General features: G+C 38.6%; 1 protein-coding gene across 5 annotated transcripts in view; it reads left to right on the top strand.

Annotated features, from left to right (window-relative positions):
* The window catches only part of GALNT11 (polypeptide N-acetylgalactosaminyltransferase 11), a 55,030-nt gene that overhangs the window by 8,659 nt on the left and 21,300 nt on the right, over positions 1–25,071 (top strand). For all 5 annotated transcript variants that reach the window (XM_060156309.1, XM_060156307.1, XM_060156308.1 and 2 more), the window contains exons 2-6: positions 13,176–13,508; positions 16,643–16,766; positions 18,456–18,622; positions 20,531–20,656; positions 23,093–23,342. In XM_060156309.1, the coding sequence (XP_060012292.1) occupies positions 13,214–13,508; positions 16,643–16,766; positions 18,456–18,622; positions 20,531–20,656; positions 23,093–23,342 (962 nt within the window). In that variant the 5' untranslated portion in view covers positions 13,176–13,213. The remainder of the gene's footprint in view (positions 1–13,175; positions 13,509–16,642; positions 16,767–18,455; positions 18,623–20,530; positions 20,657–23,092; positions 23,343–25,071) is intronic.

The raw sequence follows: 25,071 nt of genomic DNA, 5'->3' as shown, positions 1-25,071 counted from the left end.
AGTGCTGGCTAGATGCAGAATCTTCCCTCCAGGAACTTCATTCAACTGCCACTTAAAGCACCTTTAGCTTTTCAAAGTAAAATGCTGAGGAATGCCTTTTCTTAATCTGGAGAAAGCTCTGGCAGTCTTTTCCCCAGGAGCATATGATTTTGTTAGGAAGGAAACTCTGGGCTTGTTTCATGTTTTGCAGTGATTACTCTTCCCCTCCCTGCTGTGGTCACGAGGTCTTCACCTTCACAGTGCAGACATGGTGGGATTCCTGGAGGTAAAGCCCACGAAAGTGTGGAACCGCCCCCCCCCACCAAAAAAAAAAAACCAAAACCAATCTGCATCCCTGCAGTTTTTCACTTTCACGCCAGTTCGCACCTAGTCTCCAGCACCAGTTTATAGCTCCTGCAGCTTCTGCTCCAGGTAAGCAGATCTCAGCTGTGTCTCCAGGTTTTGGTTGGTAGTTTGTCCCGTAACCTTAGTTCTCTGACGGGTTCAAAAGTGTCATTGATTTTCAGTTTGTTCTTGTAAGGATGGAAGTGATGCCTTCTAAGCCCTTTTCATGTTGGAGCTGAAAGCATGCTTTTCAACTTAGACTTTATGACTTGTTATCATCTTGAGTGAACTACATACATACATAGGTTCAGGACAGCTGGTGTTGTATCTAGAGTTGATTATGTAGGCTAAATCTGATACTTCGTAGTTATCAGCTGATTAACAATGATTTCAAGCTACATTTCCTGATAGCTTTTGATTTCCTTAGAAAAGCTTATCACTTTGAAATGTCCTTTTTTTGCAAGTATAAAAATATCTTGCAACTCTTCAGAGAAGCTTTTTGTATGCATTATTTTGTACTTTATAGTCAACAAAAGCTATAGAAGCTCAGTCTTTATTAAATTTTCTATTTAGAAATAAAAAATTAGTACATGTAAGAATTTGTCAAATTGTCCCTTATCTGCAGAAACCTGATTCTGTTAGTTTGAGTTCCTCCTGAAGCAAATCCTGAGATATAAATTCAAATCCAAATTGTTTGTGAGTGATCCCAGGACACACCAGTATGGGAATGAGGAAGCAAGAGGGAGGAAAGTCAGCCAGTAAAGGGCATGTTTTTAAACCAGTTTCCGCTGTGGGCAGTTAAAGCTTAATCATGCTGGGGGAACACTGGGAGCTCATGTAGAATTGCAGGTGGAGAGTTATCTGATGGGGAGAGTGGGAAGGAGCTGGCCTGTTTTACCAGTCCGCTGTTGAGGGCTGCCCTTTGGGAGGGACACATTGCCCCATGTTTGTGGGCCCACCCTGCAGGCGGGCAGATGGGCTCCAGAGGCTGGAGCTGCAGGTGCTGGTAGTTGGAAGTCAGACCTACCTGTGCAGGTTGGTAAGGCTCGAGAGGATGGGCAAATGACATTGTCTGCTGTACTGATTTCCTACAGCGTGATTCAACAGGATGAGCTAGGGTGGAAATTGGTTGTTTGCCAGTTAGAGTTGTTAGCCTTCTAAACCTCTTGAGGTGGTAGATTGCATTCAGAAATGAGTTTTCTGAAAAAGGCCGAAGATTCTGTCACATTATGATTTGCTGACGGTGTCTTTTTGGTAGTACCTAGCCTGTTCACTTTGAAATACAAAAGCAGGGAATTCCCTGGGAGGTCCATTGGTTAGGACTCCATGCTTTCACTGCTGAGGGCCTGGGTTCAGTTGCTGGTTGGGGACCTAAGATCCCATAAGCTGCGTGGTGTGGCCAAAAGAAAATAATTGAAAAAAAATTGAAAAAAAACCCCAAAAGCAACAGTTTAGAACATAACCCTTGTGCTTGTGCTTCTGGTAATGGCAGACTGGGTAACTTCATTCAAGCTAGTTGATGCTCCTGAAAAGTCTGAGAATTTACAAAATAGTAAAGAATTACTGGGCCAAGATTTTAGGAGATGATAGAAATCCAGAGAGGTGAACTTCTTGCTTGGGAGGAGAATTACTGATATCTTGAATCTTGTGGGAAACATAAATTTATGTTAAAAAAATCACTGGATGATATATTTTTTAAAGAGTGGCAAATAGGAAATCACTGGTCTGTTCCTTGCCAGGTGGTATTACAAAGTGATTAAGGACACAGGGCAGACATCAGATCACCGGGATTCAAATCCAGTTTCTCCCCTTAACTAGCTCTGTATGCTTAAAGCACGTTACTTAATTTCTCTAAAATCAAGAGGGAGAAAGATAAGTATTGTTCTTTCCCTATCTGTTATATTTTACACCGTGGACTAGTATTTTGCTCTATTTTTGTTAGTCTTAATTTGCATATTTGACTAATGTACATAAACCACTTTGTTGGCACTGTATACCCCAAGAGGCTCGTGACGTGCTAGCAGAATAAAACACTCAATAGCCATGGTTTAAGGATAGTCAGCTCCGCTAGTATGTCTTTGGACCCTAGGACAAAGCTGGCTGTAGGAGGCCATGTTGACCATGGATGTATGTATGCTGTCTGTATTGTGTGTGTTTGGATATTTCAGAACACTTATTTCTAGCAACCATTTTTTTTCTTGTTCATTTATTTCATCTTTATCTGATGTACTTTTGGTTTAATCCCCCTTTTTATGGGCAGAAAGGGAACAAGAAATAACAGTTTTATAGTTTGGGGGGTTGTGTTTATGTACTCTTCATTTTATGCCCCTCTGTCAGAAGTTGCAGTCTGGAGGCTGGTCAACAGCTTTTGCGGTTTTTGAGTTTGAATTGCTTCAGGTGGGGGACATGCCTCGCCACTTGCCACCACGCTTATGTTTTTTCTCTCTTGCTTCTTTTATCTACTTGGCTTCTGACTACAGATGTACATGTTTTTGCGGAGGCCCTTATGAGGCTGTGGTCACTTTCTCCTTATTTTCTTCCACAGGTCTTAACCAGGGAGAGCTGCTACTTTCTACTTATAGTCAGCCTCTACCAGCCCACATTCACTGACCAAACAGGTGTCCTGAGTTTGGATATTTTAAGTACTTTGTCATATTGTCTATCCTTTTAGTTTTCTTTTCTTTAGTGTTTAATTAAATTTGCTTCTACCTCCAGTCAGTATTACCATGTGGTTTTCATCTGCATTTGAGGTATAATATATAGACAGTTACATGTATTTATGCTTCTTGATTTTCTTATAGAGAGGAGATTCATAAATATCAGAGGTCAAAGGATTGTTCTCAGGGAGCATATGATGTCTGGAATTTGCTCTGAACCTTTCCTAATTCAGTAATCGCCTTATTTATAATTATGAACTATATTTCCTTCTAGTCTTCAGAGTAGATAAGGAATGAGAAAGAATCATGTGTACTTTTGTGTTGTCATCACCTGGTAATTTCACAGGGTATGTAGGAAGGGCAGTGTTGTAAATCAGTATTTGTCCTTACATGACTACAGCTGAGTTAAAATATGAACGTGTCTCTCTGAAGGAAAAAGCTAACAAATGTTTGCTGTTTGACCCTTTGGAATATAGAGTATACTGATCAGAAAGTAGCTAGAAACTACTAAAAGGTAAATACTTCACATTTAAAGAGAGACATTTTAAACTTCATTAAATGTTATGAAAATTATTTTGTACGGAAGGAAAATGGGGGCTTTCCCATTCAGTTAAACTGAATTGTCTCATCAGCCTTGTAGTAAAAAATAAAAAAGATGGATATTCAAAGAGGCATGCTAATTTCAGACTAGATAATGTTTTATAGAGAAAAACCAGTTTTTCAAATCATGCTGTTAGAATATTTGTTTAGTGTCCAAATTTTATTCTCAAATTTTTGACAAATTAATGGAATTAAAATATTTCTTTCTTTAAGTATGCTAAAATCCCTTTGCTTCTGAGGTTAAAAGAAAAGGCCATATGTTTCGTTTGACGCCTTCTACTATTTAATCCTCTCCAAATTTGTTCTTATACTTTTAAGTTAGGAAAGGCAATTTTTTCCTAAGAAAATTTTTACCCTGATTATTAAAAAAATACATATTCTTTGTATTTCTTTTTAAATGAAGAAAAATAGAACATTATCCATAATGCTGCTAATCATAATCTATTAAATTTATTTTTCAGTAACTGCAAATAGCAGTATAACATTTTATGGCTAGTGTAGAAAGATTAAAAACAGCTAGCAGAATTTACAGCAAAACAATAGTGGTGAGATTTCAGGGGTTTTTTAATTTTTAACTTTTGGCTCATCTGCACTGTGATGAGGAAAACAACTTGTTTTTCTGAGTTGCTGCATAGGCATTTTACACTATGATAACTCTACTCACACCCGGAGTTTAGACATTCAGATCAGGGCTTGAGTTTAGGGTGCCTGTCCTACGTTCCCACTAAGCCTTTCCCCAGGGCATCTTTTTATTTTTTTTTTGGCTGCGTTGGGTCTTTGTTGCTGTGCACTGGCTTCTCCTTATGCTGGCTTCTCTTGTTGTGGAGCACGGGCTCTAGGCGTGCGGGCTTCAGTAGTTGTGGCACACAGGCTTAGTTGCTCCGCGGCATGTGGGATCTTCCCGGACCAGGGCTCGAACCCCTGCATTGGCAGGCGGATTGTTAACCACTGCGCCACCAGGGAGGTCCCCTCACTCAGCATTTTTAATTCAATACACCAGCTCCGGCTTCTCAACACATGTATTTTCTGATTTTTTAGCGTAATAGCAGAACTTAAAGTGTCAATCCCCGGCACCTTACATGGTGTCTGGCATGTAAAGCTCCTACTGTGTTCCCAGTGTTAACCTTTTCTTTAGGATTATTTAATGATTTTCAGAAGAAAAATGTTGGATCATTTAGTACATTTAATAGGCTATGATTGGAAAATTAATGGAATGATTTTAAGTATCTGTAGAGTGACACTGTAAAATAGGCATTGTCTTAGTGAACTGTACATAGTCTAACTACTTTGTGGAGCGTAACTGAGTAGCAGTGGGTATGCACTGTGTTCTTTGTTACTAGAAGATGACTGTGAAAAGCATCTCAAAATGGGTCTTCTTAGCTTCAACTATTGTGCTATTGAGAAATACCCTTCACTCTGATCTGATAATGATGCAGGAATTTAACTTCAGTGAGATCTCATGAGATTTTAGACCTTTGTGACCTAATGGTTTGCCACAGAGCATTTTTGGTGTAACAGTAGATGCTGATGGTAGCAAAAAAAGCCTTGGTGTTTGAACAGCCACTATGGAAAACAGTGTGGAGGTTCCTCAAAAAATTAAAAATAGAGCCACCATACGATCCAGCAAATCCACTCCTGGGTATTTTTCTGAAGAAAACATAAAACACTAATTTGAAAAGATGTATGCACCCCTGTGTTCATTGCAACATTATTTATAATAGCCAAGAAATGGAAGCAACCTATGTATCCACTGATAGATAAATCGATAAAGAAGATGTGATACACACACACACACACACACACACACACACAATGGAATATTATTCAGCTATTAAAAAACAATGGAACCTTGCTGTTTGTGACAACGTGGATGGACCTAGAGGGTATTATGCTAAGTGAAATAAGTCAAAGAAAGATTTCACTTATATGTGGAATCTAAAAAAGAAAACAGGGCTTCCCTGGTGGCTCAGTGGTTGAGAGTCTGCCTGCCGATGCAGGGGACACGGGTTCGGGCCCCAGTCCGGGAAGATCCCACATGCCGCGGAGCGGCTGGGCCCATGAGCCATGGCCGCTGAGCCTGCGCGTCTGGAGCCTGTGCTCCGCGACGGGAGAGGCCACAACAGTGAGAGGCCCGCGTACGGCAAAAAAAAAAAAAAAAACAACAAACAGACATAAAACAGAAACAGACTCATAGATACAGAAAAACTGGTAATTGCCAGAGAGGATGGGGGGTGGGGGAATGCATGAAATAGGTAAGGAAATTAAGAGGTACAGACTTCCAGTTATAAAATAAATAAGTCACAGGGATGCAATGTACAGCATAAGAAATATAGTCAATAGTGTTGTAATAACTTTGTGGTGACAGATGATAACTTATCGTAGTGATCATTTTGTAAGGTATAAAAATACCGAATCACTCTGTTGTATACCTGAGACTAATATAATATTATAAGTCAGTTATAGTTCAATAAAAAAATGACAATGAAACTGTCTATGCAAACTGCTTAGCTGTCTTCCTCCTCTCCTCCTCTTCCTTCAGAGTAAACATTGATTTCCCAGGATGTGCTCTGCTTACATATTATACTCTTGTCTAAGATTTCTTGTTGCACAGAATCTAAACAGTGTCCTGTAACTTCTTTTGGAACAGAAATACACCTTAAAAATTATATAGTTATTTGTTAATTGTTAACACTAGATACTGTGCTAAACATAATGGGTTTGGAAAGATGGGAATGATCCTGTCCTTAAGGGGGTTTGCTTATAGTAAGTATAACAATGCTTGTACTATAGGCAAATTGTTCATTGGTATATCTCCAGTCTGCGTATCTGGAAAGGATTCTTCTGTCGTTAACTGTACCTCTCCAGAATCTGAGTGTTGGCGTCTCATTTTCCAACCACAACATTCAGTCTTTCCAGGTCACTCTCTTTGGTAACGTAACTCCAGCAATCATTCAGCCACACCGGAATCTCTGATCATTGGCCCATCCACATTTTTTCATCCTGCTTCATTCTTCCTTATCCTCTCATTTCTCCTTGTCTGGCTTAAATCTGTGGTTTGTCATTCTAATCAGCACATTGCATATACCTTTCCGCATTCTTCTTCTCCTGTACCTCCCTGGCAAAACCCTGACTCTTAGCTTACAAGGCACCTGTTCCTGAGCAGCTCCCAGACCATGGCTAGAGAAAACATGAAACCATACCATCTTGTCTCACTGCAAATTCATGTAAACAGGTGGTTAGTCTTTTATTCATTTAAGTTTTAAAAAATATATTACATTGATATCTAACTGCTGAAGTTTTTGCTTTATTAACTATTTAAGTTTATGATTGAAAGTGTTTGGTTACTAGTTGTTTTGTATTAACTAACCTTAAATATTTGCTTTGACCCTCCTTTTAAAGGCTTTCATGTCTTGGATGTTGAAGCCATGGGTATATAGAAAGAATGGCAAACAGTACGAAGCAAAAAGACTTTATTGTGTAGATGCTGGATTCATTATTTGTTAGCATAGATTAGATTAAATTTTCAGCCTTTTGATTTTTGTTTGGATGTTTTAATTTCTTAAGCAGTTAGGGACCTGTCACTTTATTATATAACAGGCATCTGATTGGTTTCCACTTTTTTTATATTTGGTTGTTAACTTCTTGACCTGTGTCTAAAGGACTTCTGAAGTCTTTTGCTTCTGAAGATTTATGGTTAATTATATTTAAAAAATGACCTGATTTTGTAAATTCCTCTCATTTTTATAGGTTCCTTAATTTAGTATCATGATTCACTACATAAAACAGTTTCTCTAAAAAAATTACCATAATATGGCTTGAAAAAAATAATAATTTTTACCTGATAGGTTTGTTGAAAGTTAATACATTTTACAGTTCAGGACAAGGACTCTTGATGTTGAGCTGTTGTGGAGAGGATGAGCTGGGGGTGTTCCGTGAAGAATCTGGACAGAGTTGGCCAAATCTTATGGGTGAGGTCTTCAGGATAAAACTTTTTCATTTTGCCCGTAAGTGCTGGCAGCCAAGAGGTAGCCTAACATCATGCAGTGAACAAAATGGAAAGTAGCCTCCTGTTTTATCACAAAGAACTTTATTTAATTTGTGAAATTGGACAGTGAGAGCCTGTTGTTTTTTGTACCTTTTCTAATAATAATTATGGCTATTGTCCTGCCCAGTTGTCATACTGTTGTTGACATAAAGTAGTCATGATCTCCCTGTGTAGCATTAAGGTATTGCTTGGCTCAAACAGGATAGTAAACATTTGTTTTGAAATCCCGTATTTTACAAGCATATTGATAACCATATTACAGTAATCTTTTCTTTAATTTCAATAAATATTTATTAAATGTTTACTACGTGCCAGATTTTGTTATAAGTGCAGGGGATACTGTAGCAAATAAAACAGACAGAAAACTTGCTCTGATGAAGCCTGCATTCTGGCGGGGGGGAGATAGATAATAAATAATAAATGTAATGAACAAGGAGTTAATGTAGAATGTAAGAAGGTGGTAAGCTGCATGGAGTAGGCAAGATGGGAAGTGCTGGTGTTTGGCAGTTGAGTTGCAGTTTTAAGTATGGTAGTCTAGATGGAACTTCGTTGAGAAGGTAATATTTGAGCAAAGATTCAATAGAGGTGAACTTAGCTGGGGTGAAAAGTATTCTAGGCAGAGGGAAGAACCAATGCATAATCCCTAATGCATTTAGCGACATATAAGGAGACCAGTTTCTAGCATGAAATAAATGAGGAGGGAAGTAGTCGGAGATATAGTCAGACTATTAGGGACTTGTAGGTCACTGTAAGGAACAGATGGTCACAAATACGTTTACTATTGTATTTTAAATTTAGACCTAATGAGGAGGAAAAAGTTAACATGTGTTGAATATGTCCTATATTCTTTCATTCTGTAGATATTTTCCAGCATCTTCTATGTGCCATTTATTGTGGCACTGTGCTAAGTGAAGGGAGTACAGTGAGCAAAGAAACAGCCACAAAAGGTAGCCACAGTTTTTATGGAGATTATCTTGGTCCCATGCAAGTCAGTGTTTGTGTGCTAACCATTGTGCCTGATGCTTTACAAATATTATCTTACATAATTCTAAGTATTTCATTTAATTCTAAGTATCTAGTAAGATAGACAGTATTGTTAACTTGGAATACAGTTGATGAAAATGAGGCTAAGAAAATTTGGTAATTTTTCCAAAGTTGCATAGCCAGTGTGTGAGAGAACGGGATTAGAACTTAATCTTGCCTTTTCGTTATCTGTTGTTTGGTTCCCAATCTGTCTCTGCGTCACGGGGAACCTGTTAACTGTGGAAGCTTGCTAAAGCTGTAGACGGCTTAGCGCTACCTCCGCAGACTCTTGTTCAGTGCATCTGGCATAGAGCCCCGGGCATCTGCATTTGTAATAAGCACTCTAGGGACTCCTGTATTTTGGAACTGTTGCCTTCAATATTATATTTATGGTGGGCATCCTAATCTTGTCCCGGTTTTTAAAGAAAATGACTTCATCATTTCACCGTTGAGTATCATTTTTGCTGTAAGATATTTAGAGATGCTCTTGGTCAGATTAAGGATTTCCCTATTCCTAGTTGCTAAGAATTAAGTGTTGAATTTTAATAAGCTCTTTATAACCTCCACTGACCAAATCATATGCATTTTTTCCTTTAATTTTTTTTAAGGTAGATAATAATAGGTTTTCAAATATTGAACCAGCCTGGTATTCCTGAAGTAAATATAGCTTGTTCATATGTATTCATTTTTTAAAACATTATTTGTTTCAGTTTTAGTGTTCTCTTTAAGATTTTCATAATCTGTCAGAGATTGTCTTTAATATTCCTTCCTCGTACTGTCCCTGTTTTGTTACCAGGATGATAATAGCCTCAGAAAGTGAGACAAGAGCACATTTCCTCTTTTTCTGTTCTTTGGAGGCAGTCGTATGAGACTATTCATCTGTTCCTCAAATGTCTGATAGAACTCACTTGTAAAACTGTCTAGAAATTTTTTATCTAGAAATGGTTTAATATTCAAAAGGACTAGTACAGCCATCCCAGTTTCCTGATTTTCCAGTCTTAGTTATGCATTTACATTTTTCTAGGAATTTATCCATTCCACTTAAATTTATGAACAATGCTTTTATTTTTAATCCACATCTATATTTATGCTCTCTTTTTCATTTTTGGTATTATTTATTCCTGCTTTCTCTTTATCTTTTTTTTTCTCTCTTTTTTTCTTGATTAGTATTGCCAGTGCTTTGTTAATTTTATTGATCTTTTAAAGAACCAACTTTTGGCTTTGTTATTACCTTGTCTCATTTTCATTTCCTGTTAATTCCTGATGTAACTGTTTTTGTTTCCTTCTTTTACTTTTGTTGGGCTTATTCTGTTTTTCTGAATTCATTGTTTGTGGTCTGTATTTTCTAACATTAGCATCCCAGGCTATAAATTTAGCTTTTGCTGTATCTCACAAGTTTCAAAAAGTAGCATTTTCAACTATTTAGTTCTAAATAGCTTCCAATTTCCATTTAGACATTTTTTGAGTTTTCTGGTTATCTTTTTGTCATTGATTGGTTTTCAGCTTAGTTGTCTTGTGATCACAGCATGTGGTCTATAGGATGCAAACTGACCCCAGTTCTTGAGGGCATTTGCTTTTGCTCTACAGCTCTTCCCCAGGTATTTGCAGTACTCACTACTTTATTTCCTTCAGGCCTTGTCTAAATATCACCTTCTCGGTAAGGCCTTCCCTAACCATCTACCTGAAGTTTCACATACCCTTTTCTACTTCATATCACTCTTCCCTGCTTTATTTTTTCTCCTTAGCACTTACCACTTTCTAATATTATCCAACATCGTGTTCAAAACTGGGTAGGGAAGGAAGTAAAGTCCTTAAGGGATATGTGGCTGGGGACAGAAACAAAGTATAAGCTTTGAGAGAAGGGAAAGGTTGAGTGCCTGCAGTGAGATTGAAGAGTAACTAATAATAGTAGTGCAGGTGACCCTTGAACAACAGGGGTTGAAAGTGCTTGGGTCCACTTATACGTGGAGTTTTTTCAATAAATAATACAGTTTGCCCTCCGTATTTCACAGGTTTTGAATCTGTGGATTCAACCAACTGCGGACAGAAATTGCCATCTGTGGTTGGTTGAATCCCTGGGTGTGAAACCCGTGGATAAAGAGGGCCAGTAAGGGACTTGAGCGTCTGTGGGTTTTGGTATACACGGGGGCTCTGGAAGCCAACCAGGCGGATACCAGGGGACAGATGCTAGTGTGGGTAAGAACAACACAGCTGGGGAGTCAGGACTGTGCTCAGAGAGTGAGGTTTTCATTTAATATTTAAGAGGTTCGTCGATCAGTTGTGGATGATGATAAAATCAAGAGTAGGGGCAGGGTCCCTCCTACAACCTTGAAGGTTGTAGGAGGGACATGAATCAAGACATTTGGAAACTAGGGTTTTGAAGGATTCTGGACATCACCCAACATGGTGGTGGGATTTGGGATAAAGAAGAAGGATGTGAACGAAATGTCAGTGTCCACCTGTCTTCCAGAGCCGCTTGATGGAATAGCCCTTGAATAGCATCGTCTGGCTTCTTGTGATTGGAGAAGGGATTGGCTGACTTTCTCTCTTGGTCCATTCTGCGTTCAGGGTCAAGGAGGCCAGGTTGAACTGGGAAGGCCTGGAGTGATTTGAGGAAAACAATCTAAATATAAATCTTCTTAGATAGCTGAAGAAGCGATTGGCTCCTCAGATGCACAGTTCTTTATGGCATCAGTGCAGCCTGTGCAGTTAGTCTTGAACTAAAGAATTTCATGGCCTTTTGAGGAATTAGTGCTTTTGTTTTCGATGTTGGTTGTTTGCTTTTTTCCTACCCCCAAGCAAATATTTTAGGAAGTTATAATGCCTGTTTTAGTTGAAATCTAATGTTTCACCTAAATGTTTCTAGTCTGTATTTCTGCAACATTTCTATTGCAAAGTTGCAACTTTTGATTTTTCATTTGTTTTGAATCCTCCATTCAACATTTTCTTCTACTTCCAAATAAAGTTCTTTTTCTGTGCCTGTCTTTAATTTTAAAAGTGCTAACAGCTGACATGACAGTACTTTCATTGTTACCTGACTTTCCTTTTGTACTGTAGTCATTTCCCTTTGGTATTACTGTAGTGGGAGTTTTTGTTTGTTTGGATGGTGGTGGTGGTGTTTTCTTTCTTTTTTGAGCTTTTGAATTGACAGGTAGTGAAATATATAATAGTTCTTGGTTGGCAGATCGTTAAGAAATTGAGCTATTTACTGCCTTCTGGGCTTACAGCATAACTGTACAAACAAAACAGCTTCATTTTCTTTTAACTTTTATTTTGTTGTTATTAATTTTGTTTATTTATTTTGGCTGCGTTGGGTCTTTGTTGCTGCACGCAGGCTTTCTCTAGTTGCGGCGAGCGGGGGCTACTCTTCATTGTGGTACCTGGGCTTCTCATTGCGGTGGCTTCTCTTTGTTGCAGAACACGGGTTTTAGGCACACGGGCTTTAGTAGTTGTGGCTCACGGGCTCTAGAGCACAGGCTCAGTAGTTGTGGCGCACGGGCTTAGTTGCTCCGCAGCATGTGGGATCTTCCCGGACCAGGGCTCAAACCCGTGTCCCCTGCATTGGCAGGCAGATTCTTAACCACTGTGCCACCAGGGAAGCCCAAAACAGCTTAATTTTTGAATTGGAGCTTACTGATGTTGATTTGCTTTGTCCTGATTTGGGAGGCATGATAATATTATTTTTTTAATTATTTCATACTATAGAAATAAGAAGTAATGGATAAGTAGTATTGCTTTGTAGATTTTTTTCTGTATATACATTACTTAAATAGGGTTTCTCTGCCCTCGTGTTCAGTGAAACTATTTTATATGTGCATTGGGCTCTTTACAAAGAATTCCTCAGGAGGTTGTGTGAGGCCTTCATGAAGACCAGATATTATCAGAAAGCTTAGGGAAAAACTGCCGTTCGATGCCATATTGTTTATAAGACATCATAAGGAGAGGGAAAATATAATTATTTGAACTCTTTCAGTTATAAATTTGAAATGTAACTGTTGAATCTAGAGTGGACGTTAGGGCAGGTTTAGTCTTTGGAAAGTGAATCTATTTTTTCAAGTTGCTTATTTTTAATAACAGATTTTAATATCCTTGGATTAAAAGATTTAGTCTTATAATTTTACAATTAGAAGGGACCTTAGATATACGATCATGATGCATGTAGTACTTGTATTTTCCTTATGAAAAGTTAGAACCTGAAAAAAAGCATACTGAAAGCAATTCAGAACAAAGGTGAAGAAGTATCCATTAACATGGGCAAATGAGTAAGTCAGCTATCTTGCTGCCGTTAGTTTTCTGAGTACTAACACGTTGGCTTGTGGTTTTAATTGTTGAATCCCTTTATTTTTTTATTCAGTGCTATCCATATATATATCTTCTTATATTTGGCTGTTGGTTAATGGTATGCATAGGGGTCCTAAGTAAATTGTTTAGAAGTGCTATTTGGTAGGTTGGAAAACTGAACATAAACTTGGTCGTCGATTTAGAAGTGTCTTGTTGTGTCTAACATATTTATTTTTCTCTTTTAGGAAACTGAAAATGGGCCTTCAGCTATGCTAGGTCTATAATGGGAAGTGTCACAGTTCGATATTTCTGTTATGGATGCCTTTTTACATCTGCAGCCTGGACAGTTTTGCTTTTTGTTTATTTCAACTTCAGTGAAGTGACTCAGCCACTTAAGAATGTGCCCATCAAGGGGTCTGGGCCCCATGGACCATTCCCCAAAAAATTTTATCCCCGTTTCACTCGAGGTCCAAGTCAAGTGTTAGAATCACAGTTCAAAGCAAACAAAATTGATGATCTGATAGAGAATCATATTGAAGATCCAGAAAGAGGCAACATGAAATTCTCTTCTGAACTGGGTAAGTGTATTTGATTTTTGCTAGCAGCATGTCAAAGTATTTTCTCATTGGAAGTTTAACTGTTCTTTAAATCATGTATTGTTCAGAGAATTAGAAATGTGACCTTTTTTCTGCACTGATTTATTTCATTCATGAACTAGCTGAGGTCGTATGATTTTTGCAGACTCAGTAGGGAGTTATATTCTGTTTTGTCCAGTTCTGACGTCAATATTTTATGAGGACTTGGGAGAAACTAATGAGGTCCAGAATAGGAAAAAAAGAAAAGAAAAGAAAGAATGAAAAATTAAGTGGCTAGAGAGAAAATGGAACCTATGGGGAAGGATTATAATTGCTAGCATTATTTAATAAGGGAAAGTAATGGTTCAAAAGTGACTGTATTTAACATATTTTGAAAGGCAGAGTTAATTAAAACAGAACATAAACCTTTGAGTTTGGAAATAAGTTGAGATTACTTATATCTAATAAGATTTCTACTTATAAGAATTATTCAGGTGCCGGAATATATTTATTAAATACAGGAGTTTATAAAATAGAAACTTTTTTATTCTTCAGAAATTATATTCTGTTCAATTTGGAAGCAAGACTGAATACTGTAATTTTAGAGTCCTGGTTTCAGCAAATTTTATTTTAAGGGGTAAATGAGCCCTTTAAAACTTTGTCTTTAAAACTTAAAAAAGAACTTTGATCTTCATTGACACATCAAATAATAAGTAATTTAAGAGTAAAAGCATCTAGTAAGAGATTCTGAGAGATTGAAAGATCCACAGAATATAAAGGAAATGTTAAAACAGATTTTTTTTCACTTCATAGTTTCAAAGAATAAAATCAGTTCCTAGGATTTAATCACTTCCTAATACAGGAGGTTGAACATATTTAAAATTATATGAGGAAATGGAGGCTAATACTTACTTTAGTTTTCATAAAATATACCTTCTAATCTTTTTCAAACAGCCATTTGGACATTTTAAAAGCATTAATGGGAAAATTTCTAGTTTTTTTGTTTATAGTAATTTTTGTAAAACTTTTATAAAGAAGTAACATTGGGTTTACCTTTTTTTTTTTTTTTTTTTTTTTTGTGGTACGCGGGCCTCTCACTGTTGTGGCCTCTCCCGTTGCGGAGCACAGGCCCCGGACGCACAGGCTCAGCGGCCATGGCTCACGGGCCCAGCCACTCCGCGGCATGTGGGATCTTCCCGGACCAGGGCACGAACCCGTGTCCCCTGCATTGGCAGGCGGACTCTCAACCACTGCGCCACCAGGGAAGCCCTGGGTTTACCATTTTGAATGGACTTTGTTTGCCTGTGAAAGAAGTAGTGAGAGAATTGTAGATATTTGAAGTGACAAACCCAAATTACCTACCTGAAAAACTAAATTCTTTATTAAAGATCACAAAAAATATTATAGCGAATAAATGAATTCAGCAAAGTTACAGGGTACAAGATCAACACACCAAAACCAGTTGTATTTCTGGACACTAGCAATAAACAGTCCAAAAGTAAAATTAAGGGAACAATCCCATTTACAATGGAATCAGAAAGAATAAAGTACTTAAGAATAATATAGCCAAGGAGGTCTAAGATTTGTACACTGAAAACTACACAGCACTATTGAAAGAAATAAAAATAGACCTAAATAAATGGAAAGAGCTTCATGGATGGAATGCTAAATACTGTTAAGATGTCAGTACCACCCAAAGCAACCCACAGATTGAATGTAAATCTTATCAAAATCCCAGTGGCCTTTGTTGAAAAGATGGAAAATCTGATTCTACAATTGATAAGGACTTGCAAGGGGCTCTGAATAGCCGGAACAGTCTTGAGCAAGAACAAAGCTGGAGAACACACACTTCTCTATTTCAAAACGTCCTGACAGTGTGATACTGCATAAGAATAGATATGCATCAGTAGATCAAAGGATAGACTGAGAGTCTGAAAATACACTCTGTGACATCTGTGGTCAAGTAGCATCTATGGTCAGTAATACCTGAGAACAAGTAACGTCTGTGGTCAGTTGATTTTCAGAAAGGGTGCCAAGAGCAGTTAATGTGGGAAGAATGGTCTTTTCAACCAGTGGTGCGGGGACAGATAGATACCCCCATGCAAAGGAATGAAGTTGAACCCTTACCTCATGTCATATTAAATTAACTCAGAATGGATCAAAGACTGTAAAACCCTAAGAAGAAATCATAGGGATAAATAAGATAATTGGGGAAGCACTGCATTCTGTATTTCATCCCCTCACATCTGGGAATCCATAAAACAATATTCTTTAAAAAAAAAAAAGAAACCTGCTCAACTCGAACCTGGGCCCCCGGCAGTGAAAGTGCTGAGCCCTAACCACTGGACCACCAGGGAATTCCCTTACTTGACTTTTAAAATCCAATCTTTTCCTGAATTATTTGACTGTGAAATCTTTTTTTTCTTTTTAACGTCTATTAATGTCCAGTGGAATTAGTTTTCCATGACCAGATTTTCAGAAATGCTGTTACAAGGGAGTCATTCTGTGAGGAGAGGCTAAAGGTTTTATGTGGGAAAGAGAAAGCAAGAGGAGGCTTTATTGTTCTTGGTGAAGGTGAGATTTCTGGCAATATTAGAGCAAAGATGTTAAATTATAATGATCTTGATTAGATCTGTGGAGGACTTTCCTGACCAGAGACTTTATAGAAAGGTTTATCAGTAGTATAATTTTTTTAGGGGAGGAGTTCATATAAAAACTTGCTGTTAAAAAAAAAAAAATTTTATTTTTAGACAAAAATTAACAAAACCAAAAACAACCTTGCATTAATTGGGGCCTGTTGAGGTCCATATGGGGTTCTGTAATCTATTGCTTTTATGGAAGAATCATCATTAAGTCTCTTTTTTTCTTGGTCATAGGTAAGTTTTTCTCTTGAAAATATTCTTAAGATTATGGCTAGTGAGCAGGTGTCATTTGTGGTTAAGGTACACTTGCTTTTTGAGCTAAACTGATAAGAATTTGACCTTAAACCTCAATTTACTTTTTTGAAAATGGAGACAAACTAGATTTGAGAAACATGGCTATTACCTGGTTATAAGACGTTCAGATCATAATATAACAGTAACTGTAGCATTCCTTTCCAGATTTAATGTACTGACTGTGACGTCACTCTTTTGCAGGTATGATTTTCAATGAACGTGATCAGGAGTTGAGAGACTTGGGGTATCAGAAACATGCCTTCAATATGCTTATTAGTAACCGCTTGGGCTACCACAGAGATGTGCCAGACACGAGGAATGCAGCGTATGTCCCTCACCGGCTTCTGCTAATCACTAGTAACAGTGTTTTCAGTACCAGCATAATGAGCCGTGGGGGTGGTGGTAATATTTTGCCATTAGGCCTATTATTCAGGATACTAGAAAACCTAAGACAGATTTCCACTCATACTATGCTTGAAGCCACATGCTCTGAGATTGTACTGACAAAGTTCTAGAGCTTGCTGTGTTTCTTTTGAAATTTAAAATCGTGGGAAAAAGGGGGGAGGTGCTACCTGCATATAATTAAATGACCTTCCAAGCATAAGTTTATTTTAAATGTTTGTTTATTGGCTTCATGGCGAAAAGGAATTAATATCAGTGAAGAATTCTACTCATCATCTCACTTTTCTGTTTTCATTATTTTTGTTTCTTCAGAGGCTTTTCATTCATATGGTCAATCAGTCATTCATTCCACAGATCTGTTTCAGCACATTTTGTGTTTGCTGGACTCTCTATTAGGCCCTGGAAATAAACAAAATAAGACATAGTCTCTTGGTTCACAGGGCTTAGAGTCTAGCAGGGGAGGTAGATAAAGAAGTGAGTAATTGCAGTTACACAAGAATGCGGGCTGTGATAGGAGTTGGTGAAATGGGGTCCTCCAAACCAGAATGACCAGGGAAGGCTTCATAGAGGGTGATGACTGAGCAGTGATGTAAGGGAAGGTTTTCCCCTATATAGGGAACAGATCGAGGCATAAAATTATACTATTTGTCAAAGGGACTGAAACAGTTCACTTTGCCTGTAGTGGAGGAATGGCAAGAAACTGGAGGTGGGCAGGGCCCAGACGTTGGAAGGCTTTGTATGCCATGCGAAAGAGCATGGAATACCAGATTTTATTGTTTAAGTTAGTGGGGTTTTTTCTTGTGGCTGCTTAAAGCCACTTAATCCTTTTTATCAAATAGTTGCTTACATGGAAGCTCTTCCATTATCCTGATATATATCATAGTTTACTCAAATCTTTTTCTATTATTGGGCAAAAAATAAAATTTTCAAATACAGAATTTCACATTTCCATTATTTCCTTTTGAAACCTCTTTGAGGAGAAGAAACTGCACATCAGCTTATGAGTACTGCATTAAAAACTCGCAGTGACTTTAGTAAAAACATTTTTATGTACCAAAAAAGAAAAAAAAAATTCAAGTTTTTAAAACGACCTAAAAATAAGCGGAGTTGCAGGTACTGGAGGGAGAAATCATTAACAAATGTAAAACTCTTGAATAAGAAAACACATTGTGATGGCGAGGGGGAAGGGTAAGCTGTGACAAAGCGAGAGAGTGGCATGGACATATATACACTACCAGACGTAAAATAGATAGCTAGTGGGAAGCAGCCGCATAGCACAGGGAGATCAGCTCGGTGCTTTGTGACCGGGTGGGATAGGGAGGGTGGGAGGGAAGGAGACGCAAGAGGGAGGAGATATGGGAACATATGTATATGTATAACTGATTCACTTTGTTATAAAGCAGAAACTAGCACACCATTGTAAAGCAATTATACTCCAATAAAGATATAAAAAAAAAAAAAGAAAACACATTGTTATCTTAAATGCTTTTTAAAAACTTGTTAATAATGTAAGGAAGAGGCCGAACAAGGGGACAGTTAATGTTTAGTGAATAATAACCTAAAACATTTGAGCTTTTAAAATGTCAGAATTTTCCCATATTCCTCTTCACAGATGTAAAGACAGGTCTTACCCGACGGATCTGCCAGTCGCTAGTGTTGTTATTTGTTTCTACAACGAAGCCTTTTCTGCCTTGCTCCGGACCGTGCACAGCGTCCTAGACCGCACGCCAGCCCGGCTTCTTCACGAAATTATCCTCGTGGATGATGACAGTGACTTCGGTAAGGACTATTGTAATTGGCAATGTGGGATCTATGCAGTTGTTCGCTGTCGTGCTGACCACATCAGCAGAGCTGACCGTTCAGTATTTAGTGGATAGGAGGACCCTCATGCACGCAATTGCAACAGAGCCAACCACAATTAAATGCCTGATTATAGGGTAATTTCAAAGAAACTGCACTGTCTTTGTAATCTGTTTTCAAACTGTGCTACCGAAATTTGGCCCTTGAAATTTTTCCCTTGGCTTACCTTTTTAAAAGAGTATTTTTATTTTGAAATAACTATAGATAGACAGTAAGTTACGAAGAGGTCCTGTGTACCCCTTCACCCAGTTTCCTCCATTGGTTACATCTTACATCATTATAGTACAATATCAAAACCCAGAATTTAACATTGGTACAATATGTGTGTACAGTTATTTGTCATTTTATCCCATGAGTAGATTTCTGTAACCACCACTGCTGTCAAGGTACAGACTGCACTGCTCCATCACCCCTTCAAGGTTGTTATATAAACAGAATCATACAGTATGTGATGTTTTGAGATTGGCTTTTTTAACTAGACATAATGCTTTGGCTTACGTTTATCTCGTCAGTCTGTTATATCAGCCGTCTCTAGATAAGGTGGATTGCATTCTGATAGCTCTTAGATGATCTCTGAAGGCCAGTATTTTATGATTCAGTACATACTTCAGACCCTTATTTAATTCAACACAGACTCTTCCTAAAAGTGATTTCATGTACACACAGCAGGATGGAGGGCTGTCCTCAACCTTGTGAGAGAGGTTGTATCCCCATTTTACAGAGGAGGAAATATTAAGTAATTTGCTCAAGATCCTGTAGCTGTTAAGTGGTAGAGTTGAAATTAGACTCCTGGTCTACATAACTCCAAGCCTTCTGCTATTTTCATTACAGTAACCTGCAGAGATACACTGATAAACTGTATGTCAATTACATATTTTTTCACAACTCAAGGGTTTATTAAGCATCTCTTATATATCAACAACAGAATTGGTATGCAAGTATACTTAAGTATACAAAATGAGGAAATGTACACTGAGACCAATGGGTGCAAAATTCTCAAACCCTGGTAACTATTGAAATCTCATAGGAGAAATAGAAAAAAATTGAATTTCAAAAATGAATGATTAAAAAAACCAAGAATTTGAGTCTGGACCAAGTAGAAGATTGGCTAAGTAGTATAATTCTAGAATTTATGGTGTTGAATTTTTTTTTTAAGTAAACCTGTATTTTTCATTTTGTTGGTATTTTTTCTAAAAGGGAAAATTCATGATCATTTACAATGGTTTATATACTAACTATAGAAAGAATTATTTATTTAATTATCTTATATGATCTTTGAAGTTATTATGAAATCTAAAGGTAAATGAGCTAGAATTTAAAAAATATTTAGTGCCCATGGAAGGTGCTAAATTAATAAAAGAATGTATTTACTGCTGCTGTTATATAATTCTTGGTAGGGAAATAGAAGTTGTTTCTCAACGATTCTGAAATGGAGTAGGACTTAATAAATCACTTTAGAAACAAAAGATATTTACATATCATTTTGTTTTAAATATGATTTATATGCAGTCAGCCAAACATTCATTCACTCAAGATACTCACTTCAAACATTCTTCATGCAAAGCGTTGTGTTAGTTGCTATGGAAATACAGATAAGTCTATAACTTAAGTAACTATTCCTTTAGGCTAGTGTTCCAACTCTTAACCCTCATTTTCTTCCTTCCAAGATAAGCTATGTGATCTTCTTTTAAAATAAAGCAGAAGAAGATTCTATATTTGCCTAAAAATTTGTTGTCGCAAGTGCCAGCCACGACTCTAGAGAATCTGCAAAATGTCTGTGCATATGTCTCATGTGGTTTGAACAGTTGTGCGACTCTTCATTTTCAGATGATGTGAAAGGAGAACTAGATGAATACATCCAAAAATACCTCCCTGGAAAGATTAAAGTAATAAGAAATACAAAACGTGAGGGATTGATTCGAGGAAGAATGATTGGAGCAGCCCACGCAACAGGTAGAACTTCCCGCTGGCCTTTCTTGGTGGGTGTTGAGTGATGAGGGCTCTGAGTCTCCTGCCCTCCTGATCCTGCGTCAGTCTCTGAAAAATGGTGTCTTTAGCGGGCACTGCCAGCAGGAAAGGTGAGGCTTGTTCAGTTTGGGAAAGGCCTTTCCATAACTCCAACCCGGTTGTCCCAAAGCACAGGCTCCAAGGAAGTGAACTCTGGAGTCCTCAGTGGTCTGCCTTTCTGGTTTTTCTTCAGTTACATTATATCGATTCAAATGTATTTCTTTTTACGGTTACCTCTATGGAAGGTTGGTGATCCTAATTTTCATTTATGATCTTGATAAAATTTTTTCCTTTTAAAATACATTTATTTCAGTTAAAACAAATGAATTTGTTTAAAAATATTAGGTATCTAATACTGCAGGTGATGCCTGGATATGGCAAAAATAATCAAGATAATTTTAAAATTCCAGAACTTTGGGGGGGCGTTCCCCAGTAGTGAAAAAAATCTCCTACCTTCCCATATACTGCTCTCCTCAAGATAACCAGTCACTGGGGTTTAAGTGGTTGGCACTGCTTCCTGCCACCACCCCTCCTTGTATACCCACTGTCCCATTCGCTGGGTTTAGCTGTGACTTCATTTTTAGAATCTTTCTTCTTCCCTCCTTTCTCTTAAACCTGCAGTGAACAGGAGCAATTAACAAAAAATGAGAAGTAGCTCCCCTCCATCCAGTCTGCAGTCATATGCAGGTTGAGTTCAAGGCGAGTTTTCTTCTTTAGAGTCTTATTTTGACATATTGAAGGCACGAGATAGAAAATTGTGGGGTATTTGTAGGGAATGGCAAGATTATGTCACAGAACATCGTACTGTTATAGTATATTGTTACTGAGAGTTTATTGTTTTTCAGGTAACAATAGTCATTTAGTTTTTGTTTTTGTTTTTGTTTTTTTTTTTTGTGGTACGCGGGCCTCCCACTGCCGCGGCCCCTCCCGTTGCGCAGCACAGGCTCCGGACACGCGGGCCCAGTGGCCATGGCTCACGGGCCTAGCCGCTCCGCGGCATGCGGGATCTTCCCGGACTGGGGCACGAACCCGCGTCCCCCGCATCGGCAGGCGGACTCCCAACCACTGCGCCACCAGGGAAGCCCAGTCATGTAGTTTTTTTCTTTATGATCTGTTGGTCCTTGTTCAAATATAGTTTAGGATCTGTCAAAAAATAAGCCAGTTTTTGGGAAATCAATCTCAGGTTCGATGTGACTGTTATTATCTTACTTCATTTAGTTAAATTGTCTTTAATTGAAAAAGTAACATTTTTCGAATTAAAAAAAGCTATTATACATTTTCTCCTCAGAGGAAACTTGATTGAATTGACCTCACTTCACTTGAATAGTGTACAGGTTGAACATTCTGCCTTTCTGTATTAAATGACATCTGGTGAGCTGTATGCTCTTTACATCCTCATAAAGTCCTTCACAGGAGGCCTTGAAGGACATGACTAAGTCACTGTCATCCTGGAGGACTTTCTTGCTGGAGGTATTTCTGCTACTGTTAATTGGAATAGGATGCATCCGGTGCTTTATGAAATTCACGTAAAATCTGTATCAATACATTTCATGGATAAACGTTTGGAAAAATAATAATGCTGTCTGATGATGAGATTCTACGTTTCTCAGCTGTTCAGAATAACCATTAAGTTATCAAAGAAGTTTGGGATTATCAAAGAAACCCTCACTCACATTTATCAGGAGGAGTTAAAAATGCGGGATAAAGTCTTTACGATTTTAATTTTATTGACCAGAAGAAAAGAGCATCCCGTGGCCGATGAGACTGGGGGGATTAGAAAGGAAGGGTGGGAAATGGAAGAAAAAGAAATGAGTGCGTGGCAGTCAAGTGGTGAATCCAAGGAGAAGGGAGCTGTGTTGCTGACGTGATGAGAGGGCTGCACGCTTCTCTCACTCCTGAGAATCGCTGTGTTGTAGCCATAATCGAAAACTGGGGTCATGTGTCCGAGTCACCAGTGAGAATGAGTTACGTTCTCTAATCTCTGTTTACTAAGGCAGGGAGATACAGACTAAACATAAATATTTCCATTACAATAATTGTACTAAAAGTACGCACAGCTGACCACTGTCATTGCACCACACTCCATACCTGGCTGTCCAGAGAACTGAATTGTTCCTGTGAGATTTTGAATCTTTTTACTGAGGAGAATATGTAAATTTTTTCACAGGTTGTGCATATTGTTTGCATATGTTCTTCAATCATAGCAGTACACTTCAGACAGAATTCCTGGCTAACAGACTTCTGAGTACCGGTTTAATAGTTTGGGCTGGAAGGGTGGCAGTTACCTTTCACGCCTGTAAATGCATCAGCACTTGAACTGGTGGCCATACCTAACTTGAGTGCGGTGCAGCTCTCAGGGCCCCCTATTGTTTGCCTCCCCAGGAGAAGTCCTGGTGTTCCTGGACAGCCACTGTGAGGTGAATGTGATGTGGCTGCAGCCCCTGCTGGCTGCCATCCGGGAGGACCGGCAAATGGTGGTGTGCCCGGTGATCGACATCATCAGCGCTGACACGCTGGCCTACAGCTCGTCCCCTGTGGTGCGGGGAGGATTCAACTGGGGGCTGCACTTCAAATGGGACCTCGTTCCCCTTTCTGAGCTCGGAGGAACAGACGGAGCTACTGCACCAATAAAGTAAGATTTCTCCTGTATGTGTGAAAAATTCCCAAAAGAGGAAACATACTCAAAGATAATTCCTTTTTCTTTGCAGGAAGCAAAAGTGTTGGCTTAACTTGTTTGTCCGTTAAAAATTTTTGAGTGCTGACCACATTTTACGTACTCTGCCAAGTCCCAAGGAAAGATTTATGAATAAGAAATTGTCCAGGCCCTCGAGGATTTATATCTTAGTGAGAAAAGCAGAAGAAGTCAGCAATATCCTGGGATAATTGTTGCATAGGATAGCCTGGGAGGACCCCCTGTGCTGTGTTGTTTATATCACATACCATGGTTATTGCACTGGTCGTTAACACATCTTCAGTTCTTTGCTAGTGTGAGTGGTACTGTGAAGAACATTTAATACATAAGCCTTTTCTATAATTAGGATTTTAGGATGGATTCCCACTCGTACAATTACTGAGTCATTGTATGTGAATTATTTTCAATTTTCATCCATATTCTCTCATATTATAAATCTCTTATATGTTATTTCTCCTTATTTTTGTTTTCTTTTAAATTTCTCATGTAGATTTCAGAGACGTTTGTCTGTATTTGTACTTTTTAAAGTTCTTAGACCTACTCTTTCTTTTAAACTTTTTTTTTAATACAGCTTTTAAAAAATATTTATTTATTTATTTGGCTGCATTGGGTCTTAGTTGCGGCACGCGGGGTCTTTTCGTTGTGGCGTGCGGGCTCCAGAGCACGTGGGCTCAGTAGTTGCAGCACGCAGGCTCTCTAGTTGTGGCACACAGGCTCCAGAGCGCATGGGCTCAGTAGTTGAGGCATGCAGCTCTCTAGTTGTGGCGCACCGGCTCTAGAACATGCAGGCTCAGTAGTTGTGGTGTGCGGGCTTAGTTGTCCCATGGCATGTGGGATCTGAGTTCCCCAACCAGAGATCAAACCCACATCCCCTGCACTGGAAGGTGGATTCTTAACCACTGGACTACCAGGGAAGTCCCTTTTTAAAACTTTTTTACTGTAAAAAATAGCATATGTAAAAAGTATATATATATGCATACGATTTAATAAATGATTATAGTGTGAACACTGTGAAAGTACCACCAAGTCAAGAAATAGCACCCACATGCCCCCTGTATACCCCTCCCTGGTCACAGCCCCTGCCCTTGTCCTTAGAGGTGTCATTACCCTGACCCACTCATCATTTCCCTGCTCTCCTGGAGAGCTGTACCCCCTATGTAGGATTTCTAAATGATGTAATGTAGTCCAGTTCCCTGTTCTTGGACTTCATGTAAATGAAGCCATGGGACTCATCACTGTCTTCTTTTAGTCAGTAGTGCTTTAAAAGCCTCTGTGCTGCATTGTATAGTTGATTCATTTTTATTGCTGTATAATATTCTGTTATACTCATGTATCATAACATTTATCCGGTTTACTGTGGGCAGGGCATTTGGGTTGTTTTCAGTCGTTTTTCCACCTTACAAGTAGTGCTGTTGTCAGCATTCTTACTCATGGCTTCTAGCTTACAGGAGTGAAACTGCCCAGTCATAGGCATGCCTGTCTTCACCTTTAGTTGATAACGTTTTCCCCACACCTCAGGCGACTAGAACGCCATTGGCTCCTCAGCTAGCCTTTGGGTACTTGCCAGCTTCCTTTCATCCGAACCAGACTTGGAGGGGAGGCTGATAGAGAGCTGGGCCAGCTCAGGTGGCTGAGGTGCTCTCCTGGCAGGGTGGGGTTGTCTTCTGTT

The sequence above is a fragment of the Lagenorhynchus albirostris genome, chromosome 8 (genome assembly GCF_949774975.1).
Source record: "Lagenorhynchus albirostris chromosome 8, mLagAlb1.1, whole genome shotgun sequence".
Classification (NCBI taxonomy): Eukaryota; Metazoa; Chordata; class Mammalia; order Artiodactyla; family Delphinidae; genus Lagenorhynchus; species Lagenorhynchus albirostris.
The sequence above is the reverse complement of the archived record's forward strand: the minus strand, read 5'-3'. Positions and strand labels throughout refer to the sequence as shown.